The sequence below is a fragment of the Salmo trutta genome, chromosome 16 (assembly GCF_901001165.1).
Source record: "Salmo trutta chromosome 16, fSalTru1.1, whole genome shotgun sequence".
In the NCBI taxonomy this organism is placed as follows: Eukaryota; Metazoa; Chordata; class Actinopteri; order Salmoniformes; family Salmonidae; genus Salmo; species Salmo trutta.
The window spans coordinates 54,214,046-54,224,880 of NC_042972.1; the positions used below are offsets into that span (position 1 = coordinate 54,214,046).

General features: G+C 42.6%; 1 protein-coding gene across 4 annotated transcripts; it reads left to right on the plus strand.

The window, feature by feature from the left end:
- Nucleotides 1-203: 203 nt before the first annotated feature.
- On the plus strand, nucleotides 204-10,109 carry LOC115151047 (zinc finger protein Gfi-1b). 4 transcript variants are annotated; one of them, XR_003867200.1, is made up of 6 exons: nucleotides 220-875; nucleotides 1,601-2,001; nucleotides 4,848-5,052; nucleotides 9,306-9,429; nucleotides 9,532-9,615; nucleotides 9,746-10,109. XR_003867200.1 is itself a non-coding variant. In XM_029694982.1 (4 exons), the coding sequence occupies exons 1-3, from the start codon at nucleotides 698-700 to the stop codon at nucleotides 5,049-5,051; spliced, it is 783 nt and encodes a 260-aa protein (XP_029550842.1). In that variant the 5' UTR covers nucleotides 231-697; the 3' UTR covers nucleotide 5,052; nucleotides 9,306-9,396. The 4 variants fall into 4 exon arrangements, 2 of the variants coding, with proteins under 2 accessions (XP_029550841.1, XP_029550842.1); XR_003867199.1 differs by having other exon boundaries at nucleotides 9,788-10,109; XM_029694982.1 differs by lacking the exons at nucleotides 9,532-9,615; nucleotides 9,746-10,109 and having other exon boundaries at nucleotides 231-875; nucleotides 9,306-9,396.
- Nucleotides 10,110-10,835: the final 726 nt, after the last annotated feature.

A 10,835-nucleotide genomic window follows, 5' to 3' on the forward strand; every position in this document is an offset into this window, starting at 1 on the left:
GTGTCAAACTAATTCCACGGAGGGTCGAGTTTCTAAAGAATTCCACTCACCTGGTTATCTAGGTTTTATTTGAAAGGAAAAACCAAAAAACCTACAGACCCTCAGCCGTCCGCTTCAAGCCAAGCCTCCTCCATGTCCACTCTTTTCTCTCTCCCCACCCGTGAAATTTCAGTCGCATCTCAGCCCTGCACTTATTTGTCCATCAAACATGTAGACAACTAGTTTACCCGTGACATAGCAAGCTGCTCTAGCCACGCTAATTGGTGGAGTAATTTAATTAGCTAAAATGTAAAACTGTTGATTTCACGGGTACAAAATTAAGGAAAAGGAACTATAAGAACCGTTACTTTTTGGGGGTTCGAACCGGTTCGGAACTTTATGCTGGTTGGACCAGTGGGACAGGACGAAATATATAGGGGTTCTGCTCAGAGAACAACGATTGGAAACCGTTAACAACCTAAGCATTATGAAACGTCCATTAGATCAAATAACGCTCACCTATCAAAATAGCAATTCACTTTTATCTTGACCAAATTCGACACTCTCGTTGCCCCTCAAAACAAACAAAAAAATAATACTTGACACTTGGTCTGCTTAACGCTATAAATCTGGGAGGAGTCGAACCTCCCGCTTCGCCTCTTTCCTCTCTGCTTGTGTTTAGCGGGTAAATGTGCCCTGGCTGCCGTCGACTCTCAAAATGACGAAATTACAGTTTCTAAATGTATTTCTGACAGAAAGGTTGATGTTAGCTGCCCAAGATATATATAAGCAAGTGGAAGAGACCATATTAGAATACCAGGAGGAAATATTCCAGGGGAATCGAGAGAATGATAAACTGAGACGCAAGCTTCACGAAAATGGGATTCCGTGGCCAGGTTAGTAGCTAGCTTGCTCTTAAGAAAATGACCCAGGGGTTTATAGGCGATAATTTGTGAAAAACTGGGCCGAGGTGTTCGGAGCATGCTAAGATACCTAATTAGCACAGGTGGTCGCCTCTGCCTAATGTAAAAAAATAAAAAAGGGCTGTAACATGAAAATATGGCATTGTGGGAATCCTAACCTTATAAAGGTGTGTAGTAATTTAACCTTTCGTTTTTTGACAATTCTTTATCGCTGATATGAAAGATAAGGGCCTTATGTTAACAAAACCGTACCACACCACGCATCACTTAACGTTCAGACCGAGTCGGGGCTCTTATTACCAAATCCCCCGGACAGAAGATACTTTCGTGAATAGTTAGCTATCTACTAGCCTATTCATAGATGCTAACGTTTGCTGACTATCAAGCTGTGCAAGCGTGGTTAATAAGCACACATGTAATTTGCTATTTTGTCTGTTATACACCGTTATGCTTCAGCTAACCAACAATTAATGTGCCATATGCCAGTGGCTATTTTGGCAGATTAGCTCTTTATCTGCAGACTGCTAGCTAGCATTCATGCCTAGCAAATCCCATAGTTGTCTATACATTCTGTGTATTCTGTTTCTCGCTAGCTATGAGTTAGTTAACTCAAACTCAGAACTGGGTGGTAGCAGGTCGTGATGCTCAAGTAAAGGTGCCTAGCTAACAACACTACATTTTCCCTTCTTGACTTTCAGACCTAGAGCCATTTTCTCCTGTAGAATCTGAGGAGGAGGAGGGAGCCATTGGGCATAAGCAGGAACAAGACCCCGGACAGACTTTGGAGAAGCAGGACGGAAGGGCCAGAAGGGAGGAAAAGCTGTTTAGGGGACTGGCCCCTCTGTCTAGATTCACTCCTTCTAATGGAAATGATGACTATGATCAGAACCCACCTCAACCCAGCTCACATCAGTTCCAAATACAAACTCACACTGGGAAGACTATAGAGGGAGGCTTTCTATCCAGCTCAACAACCTCCAATCCAATCAAAACAGAGACTGATAGATTGGGCGTCTGTCCATTGGATGATCCATCAAGTGACCCAAATACGTTCTCTTCAGGGAACCTTGACCTTTCGGCAGCACAGAGTGAGAACAGTGTAAGTATGATGGGGGTGGAAGGTGGTGACGAACTGCTGTCAGGATTTGAGGCTCTACAGATACCGCTACACACGGAAAATTCAAATTCCCTTCAAATCCACCACGACACATCATTGTGTTGCAAGGTGTGTGGGAAACCCTGTAGACACATGGGCCATTTAAATGAACATGTGCGAATACACACGAAAGAGAAGCCATTTCTCTGTGGCTTGTGTGGTAAGTCCTTTAGCTCGTCTGGGAGGTTGAAAGGCCACCAGAGGATTCACACAGGGGAGAAGCCCTACCAGTGTCATATCTGTAGGAAACGTTTCAATCAGACAGCGCACCTGAAGGTACACCTGAGAGTCCACACAGGGGAGAAACCATTTAGTTGTCCCGTCTGTGGGAAAGGCTTCAGTCAATCCAACAAGGTGAAAAGACACCTTGTGACACATTCTAGAGATTGCTCATTCCTACCAGGCCTATAAGGGAGATGTTTGTTTAAGGAAGTGAAATGGACATGATGGGAGTTCCAATTCTATTTCAAATCCATTCCGGTGTCGGAAATGTTTAGGCTACTGGTTTATAATGAGGATTTTAACGTGTCTTCCCAACCGTACAATGCATTTGAAAAGTATTTGGACCCCTTCACTTTTTTCACATTTTGTTACGTTACAGCCTTGTTCTAAAATTGATTAAATACATTTTCCTCATCAACCTACACACAATACCCCATAATGACAAAGCAAAAACAGGTTTTTAGAAAAAACTGAAATACCTTATTTATATAAGGTCCCACAGTTGACAGTGCATGTCAGAGCAAAAACCAAGCCATGAGGTCGAAGGAATTGTCCCTAGATCTCCGAGACAGGATTGTGTCGAGTCACAGATCTGGGGAAGGGTACCAAAACATTTCTGCAGCATGAAGGTCCCCAAGAACACAGTGGCCTCCACCATTCTTAAATGGAAGAAGTTTGGAACCACCAAGATTCTTCCTAGAGCTGGCCGCCCGGCCAAACTGAGCAATCGGGGAAGAAGGGCCAAGAACACGATGGTCACTGACAGAGCTCCAGAGTTCCTCTGTGGAGATGGGAAAACCTTCCAGAAGGACAACCATCTCTGCAGAACTCCAACAATCAGGCCTTTATGGTAGAGTGGCCAGACAGAAGCCACTCCTCATTAAAAGGCACATGACAGCCCGCTTGGAGTTTTCCAAAAGGCATCTAAAGGACACTCAGACTATGAGAAACAAGATTCTCTGGTCTGAAGAAACCAAGATTGAACTCTTTGGCCTGAATGCCAAGCGTCACATCTGGAGGAAACCTGGCACAATCTCTACGGTGAAGCATGGTAGTGGCAGCGTCATGCTGTGGGGATGTTTTTCAGCAGCAGGGACTGGGAGACTAGTCAGGATTCAGGGAAAGATGAACGGAGCAAAGTACAGAGATATCCTTGATGAAAACCTTCTCCATAGCGCTCAGGACCTCAGACTGGTGCAAAGGTTCACCTTCCAACAGGACAACGACCAACACAGCCAAGACAACACAGGAGTGGCTATAGGACAAGTCTCTGAATGTCCTTGAGTGACCTAGCCAGAGCCCGGACTTGAACCCGATCGAACATCTCTGGAGAGACCTGACAATAGCTGTGCAGCGACGCTCCCCATCCAACCTGACAGCTTGAGAGGATCTACAGAGAAGAATGGGAGAAACTCCCCAAATACAGGTGTGCCAAGCTTGTTGCATCATACCCAAGAAGACTCAAGGCTGTAATCGCTGCCAAAGGTGCTTCAACAAAGTACTGAGTAAAAGGTCTGAAGACTTATGTAAATGTGATATTTCAGTTTTTTCTTTTGATAAATTTGCAGAAATGTATAACCTGTTTTTGTTTCATTATGAGGTATTGTGGGTAGATGTGGGGTAAAAAATTTTTTTAATCAATTTTAGAATAAGGCTGTAGCGTAACAAGATGTGGGAAAAGTCAAGGGGTCTGAATACTTTACGAATGCACTGTATTACCTCAATGGCATTGTATATGTAAAGTATTTGTCAAGTTTATTGTTATTTTTAAATTGGTAAGCCTACAAGTACAGAAATATAATTTCCTGTAATACATTTGTTAGTCGAAGGACTCAAACATCCAAACTATTCTCTTCATTGACTGACATCTATTGGTAGTCCATTTCAATGTTATTTACTTTGAATATTCTTCAAGCATTTGACTCCTTTCACACTGTATTTTGATACCTTTTGAAAAATCGAAATAACGCTATTTTGTCATTTTAGGCCTTTAGGCAAGTAGCCTAGTGTAGGCTAGTGACCTTCATAAACAGAAGTGCAATGTGATCTTGGTGAAAACAGTTATTGGACAGTTGGATGTGAATGGGATGTTTTGGACATTTTTGTGTTGTGTGTTTTAGTAAATAAAGGTCAGAATTGTTGAAACAAAACATCAGATTTTTTTCGTTTTTATTTAGTGGTGGGTGTTTGGATGATAGTCGTCCCTTAAAATGTTAAGCCTAGATGTCAAGAAGGTTTTAGAATCTGCAAAGTTGGGTGCTGCTGATTCAATGCCAAGAAACAGCGCTCCAAAGTGGGAAAGCTTCATAATCACTCAAAATCAGCTTCACAGTGGTCGGTTGACTTAAAATATTCCTTTAGTCGAGTTCAGTATGTAGAACTTATAGAATCTATTCTGGGAACAGACAACTATACTGGCTATGTCTGGTTTTGTGGCCTATCCACCACCTCAACTGTTCACCCCTCTTCTGAATTGTGAGGTCCCCCCCAGAAAATGTTAAACCATTCATAATAAATGTAATAATCAAGAAAGTCTTGTATATATTTTCTACCTATGTGGGTTCCAGGACTATGAGAACACTGATGACTTCTGGTGCTGTGCGGTGTGGAAGGAAAGCAAGGAGGAGGTGGAGGGTGTGGTTCCCAGTACCTGGGTGGTGGGCAGGAAGGTCATTTCGCCTTCAGCCAATGGCAGGAAAATCCTGAAAGAAAGACACAAGCCAGGAGCCAGTTGGACAGCATATGACCTTGTTAAGGTTAAACTATTCTGAGGTACTGAAGCATCTAACCCACCACGTACAGTGCATTCGGAAAAGTATTCAGACCCCTTGACTTTTTCCACATTTTGTTACATTACAGCCTTATTCTAAAATGGATTAAATAGATTTTTTTCCTGATCAATTTACAAAAATACCCCAAAATGACAAAGTAAAACAGGTTGTTTAGAAATTTTAGCAAATTTTATAAAAAAACAACTGAAATATCACATTTACATAAGTATTCAGACCCTTTACGCAGTACTTTAAAGCAATTCTGGCAGCGATTACAGCCTCCAGTCTTCTTGGGTATGACGCTACAAACTTGGCACACCTGTATTTGGGGAGTTTCTCACATTCTTCTCTGCAGATCCTCTCAAGCCCTGTCAGGTTGGATGGGGAGCATTGCTGCATAGCTATTTTCAGGTCTCTTCAGAGATGTTCGATTGGGTTCAAGTCCGGGCTCTGGCTGGGCCACTCAAGGACATTCAGAGACTTGTTCCGAAGCCACTCCTGTATTGTCTTGGCTTTGTGCTTTGGGTTGTTGTCCTGTTGGAAGGTGAACCTCTGAGAACCTGCTCCAGAGCGCTCAGGACTTCATCAAGGATCTCTCTGTACTTTGCTCCATTCAGCTTTCCCTCGATTCTGACTAGTCTCTCAGTCCCTGCTGCTGAAAAACATCCTCACAGCATTATGCTGCCACCAACATGCTTCACCGTATGGGATGGTGCCAGGTTTCCTCCAGAATTGATGCTTGGCATTCAGGCAAAACGGTTCAATCTTGGTTTCATCAGACCAGAGAATCTTGTTTCTCATGGTCTGAGTCTAAGCGGGCTGTCATGTGCCTTTTACTGAGGAATGGCTTCCGTCTGGCCACTCTACCATAAAGGCCTGATTGGTGGAGTGTTGTAGAGATGGTTGTCCTTCTGGAAGTTTCTCCCATCTCCTCAAAGGAACTCTGGAGCTCTGTCAGTGACCATCCGGTTATTGGTCACCTCTCTGACCAAGGCCTTTCTCCCCCGATTGCTCAGTTTGGCCGGGCGACCAGCTCTAGGAAGAGCCTTGGTGGTTCCAAAATTCTTCCATTTAAGAATGATTGAGGCCACTTCTTGGGGACCTTCAATGCTGCAGACATTTTTGTTACCCTTCACCAGATCTGTGCCTCGACACAATCCTGTCTCGGAGCTCTACGGACAATTCCTTCGACCTCATGGCTTGGTTTTTGCTCTGACATGCATGAAAATGTAATTATGTTGAAACCATTGGAAATATAACTGATGCGTGCCACTGCACTGTACGGAGATTATGAGGTGCAAGCCGTTGCTGTGCGCTCATTGGGTCTTATTTGAGCCGCTTCTCGCTCTGTTTGCTACAAATATACACTGCCGTTCAAAAGTTTAGGGTCACTTAGAAATGTCCTTGTTTTTGAAAGAAAAGGCACATTTTTTTTTTTGTTAATGTTGTAAATGACTATTGTAGCTGGAAACGGCAGATTTAAAAAAAAAAATGGAATATCTACAGTGGGGGAAAAAAGTATTTGATCCCCTGCTGATTTTGTACGTTTGCCCACTTACAAAGAAATGATCAGTCTATAATTTTAAGGGTAGGTTTATTTGAACAGTGAGAGACAGAATAACAACAGAAAAATCCAGAAAAACGCATGTCAAAAATGTTAAAATGATTTGCATTTTAATGAGGGAAATAAGTATTTGACCCCACTGCAAAACATGACTTAGTATTTGGTGGCAAAACCCTTGTTGGCAATCACAGAGGTCAGACGTTTCTTGTAGTTGGCCACCAGGTTTGCACACATCTCAGGAGGGATTTTGTCCCACTCCTCTTTGCAGATCTTCTCCAAGTCATTAAGTTTTCGAGGCTGACGTTTGGCAACTCGAACCTTCAGCTCCCTCCACAGATTTTCTATGGGATTAAGGTCTGGAGACTGGCTAGGCCACTCCAGGACCTTAATGTGCTTCTTCTTGAGCCACTCCTTTGTTGCCTTGGCCGTGTGTTTTGGGTCATTGTCATGCTGGAATACCCATCCACGACCCATTTTCAATGCCCTGGCTGAGGGAAGGAGGTTCTCACCCAAGATTTGACGGTGCATGGCTCCGTCCATCGTCCCTTTGATGCGGTGAAGTTGTCCTGTCCCCTTAGCAGAAAAACACCCCCAAAGCATAATGTTTCCACCTCCATGTTTGACGGTGGGGATGGTGTTCTTGGGGTCATAGGCAGCATTCCTCCTCCTCCAAACACAGCGAGTTGAGTTGATGCAAAAGAGCTCCATTTTGGTCTCATCTGACCACAACACTTTCACCCAGTTGTCCTCTGAATCATTCAGATGTTCATTGGCAAACTTCAGATGGGCATGTATATGTGCTTTCTTGAGCAGGGGGACCTTGCGGGCGCTGCAGGATTTCAGTCCTTCACGGCGTAGTGTGTTACCAATTGTTTTCTTGGTGACTATGGTCCCAGCTGCCTTGAGATCATTGACAAGATCCTCCCGTGTAGTTCTGGGCTGATTTCTCACCGTTCTCATGATCATTGCAACCCCACAAGGTGAGATCTTGCATGGAGCCACAGGCGAGGGAGATTGACAGTTCTTTTGTGTTTCTTCCATTTGCGAATAATGATACCAAATGTTGTCACCTTCTCACCAAGCTGCTTGGCGATGGTCTTGTAGCCCATTACAGCCTTGTGTAGGTCTACAATCTTGTCCCTGACATCCTTGGAGAGCTCTTTGGTCTTGGCCATGGTGGAGAGTTTGGAATCTGATTGATTGATTGCTTCTGTGGACAGGTGTCTTTTTTACAGGTAACAAGCTGCGGTTAGGAGCACTCCCTTTAAGAGTGTGCTCCTAATCTCAAGCTCCTAACCTGTATAAAAGACACCTGGGAGCCAGAAATCTTTCTGATTGAGAGGGGGTCAAATACTTACTTCCTTAATTAAAATGCAAATCAATTTATAACATTTTTGGCATGGGTTTTTCTGGATATTTTTGTTATTCTGTCTCACTGTTCAAATAAACCTACCGTTAAAATTATAGACTGATCCTTTCTTTATCAGTGGGCAAACGTACAAAATCAGCAGGGGATCAAATACTTTTCCCCCCACTGTACATAGGCGTACAGAGGCCCATTATCAGCAACTATCACTCCTGTGTTCCAATGGCACGTTGTGTTAGCTAATCCAAGTTCATCAATTTATAAAGCTAATTAATTGATCATTAGAAAACCCTTTTGCATTTATGTTAGCACAGCTGAAAACTGGGGCCTCCCACTCTTTCTATTCTGGTTAGAGCCAGGGGCCTCCCACTCTTTCTATTCTGGTTAGAGCCAGTTTGCGCTGTTCTGTGAAGGGAGTAGTACACAGCGTTGTACGAGATCTTCAGGACAGTTTTATTGTTTCTTTAATCAGAACTACAGTTTTCATCTGTGCTAACATAATTGCAAAAGGGTTTTCTAATGATCAATTAATTCGCTTTATAAAATTATGAACTTGGATTAGCTAACACAACGTGCCATTGGAACACAGGAGTGATGGTTTCTGATAATGGGCCTCTGTACGCCTATGTAGATATTCCATAACAAAATCAGCCGTTTCCAGCTACAATAGTCATTTACAACATTAACAATGTCTACACTGTATTTCTGATCAATTTTATGTTATTTTAAATTGACAAAAAAATAGTTATTTTCTTTCAAAAACAAGGACATTTCTAAGTGACCCCAAACGTTTGAAAGGTGGTGAATGTTGTAACTAACTAACACTAATCTTAAAGGGATAGTTTGATATTTTGGCAATTAATCACTTTTTACCTTTTTCATTCTGGGTAAGTAGGACAAAGGGCGTAATTCCCCAAATCTCTCACTATCAGAAATATTTAAAATTAACTAAAGTAAATCTCACTTTTAAAAGTTAATATTCTGTTAACTCGTACCCAAATAATGGTGACTCATCTTACACTGGTATTTGTGGCCAAAGTATAAATTAGAGAAAAATAAATAAATAAAAATAAATAATATTTAAAAAAACCTATCTCAAGCTGACTGTTTCAAAATTGCTTGCTATTTCCTCATAGAGGATGGTGTCGGTAAATGTAAGATATAAAAAAATACCTTATTTGGGGTCACTGAATAAGATCCAATTATGCTGGTCTCACTTCCCTCTTTATTTTTGTTTACGCTAAGGATTGGTCATATACTATTGGTTAACAACCAATACTCAAAATGCTTTAAATACAGCTTGAGCTACTCTGTATGGTTTCAGAATCTCTGGAGGAGTGTGAAGGGTACAGTAGGTCCAGTGATGAGCTGACTGACAACGGAGACAACACGTGAGCCCAACACGCAGACAAAAAGGAAGAGGAAGACGGGCGAGGGACACGTTACTGGTCAGTGTGAGATGTCCTAAACATAGACGCCGATTAATTAGGATCGTTTATGTAGAACAGTGTGTTTAACTAACATTTGATTTCCATAAACTTTTACAAAAGACACTGGGCAGATACCTCAAGGAGGACCCCATGGAGATGGGACACACAGGCGAGAGAATGTTTCGATTGTATTCGGCCACACAGGTGAGAATGTTTCGATTGTATTCGGCAACTGTTTTACTTTCACTGTACTAGCTATATGTATGAAACACAATTTTGAAGTGTTACATGAAGTGTACTCAAACATGTATACTCATTGCCTGTTTGTTGAAAGTTGTTGCAGGTTCATCAAACTCCCCTCTGCTCTCCTCTTCAGAAACGTCCAACTTTGAAACCCTGGAGGAAAGTTCTGCAGTTCTAGAAGCAGAACCTCATCTCGATCCCTACATCTACCAGTGTTCTTTCCCATTGGCTTGCCACACACATGGTCTATGTCAGTTTGAGGCGCTGTGCACTACATGACCAAAAGTATGTAGAACATCTCATGCTCGTCGAACATCTCATTCCAAAATCATGGGCATTAATATGGAGTTGGTCCCCCCCCTTTGCTGCTATAACAGCCTCCACTCTTCCAGGAAGGTTTAATACTAGATCAGGTATTCCCACCCCTGCCGTCGGGGGTACGCCAAATAAAAAAAGTAATTCACATTTATTAAAAAGAAAGGTGAATCTGTACTGATGGCGCAAAGGCCATGACAGGGAGACATAGTGGAGTGGTAACGCTCGTGCAAGCAGTTTCTCCCGACACCACTTGGGTACACATCCACCGAGAGGCTTTTGCTGCCAAGGGAATGCCTGGCAACATGAAATACATTTTAGACACTACAATGAAAATGGTTAGCTTTGTTAAAGCAAGGCCCCTGAACTCTCGTGTATAGTCCCGTGTGGCTTAGTTGGTAGAGCATGGTGTTTGCAACGCCAGGATTGTGGGTTTGATTCCCACGGGGGACCAGTACGGAGAAAGAAATGTATGCATTCACTACTGTAAGTCGCTCTGGATAAGAGCGTCTGCTAAATGACTAGAATGTAAATGTAATGACCCAGTCTGTACACTCCCATGGATTCTGCTTCTGTTCTGTTTTGTCTTCCCTGTGGCTCAGTTGGTAGAGCATGGTGTTTGCAACGCCAGCATGGTGTGTGCAACGCCAGGGTTGTGGGTTCGATTCCCACGGGGGGCCAGTACAAAAAAAAATAAAAAATGAAATGTATGCATTCACTACTGTAAGTCGCTCTGGATAAGAGCGTCTGCTAAATGACTAAAATGTAAATGTATTTTCTGCACTATGCAATGATATGTGCAGCGACCATGTAACGCTCATTATCAAGGGGCAAAGTATTGACACTTTCTTTTTTTTTTTTTTTTT

Bases quoted from the DNA above. Each gene is read 5' to 3' on its own strand.
- LOC115151047 (XM_029694981.1), top strand. From the start codon at position 698: ATGACGAAATTACAGTTTCTAAATGTATTTCTGACAGAAAGGTTGATG. The intron at 876-1,600 runs GTTAGTAGCTAG...CTTGACTTTCAG, and splicing joins AAATGGGATTCCGTGGCCAG to ACCTAGAGCCATTTTCTCCT.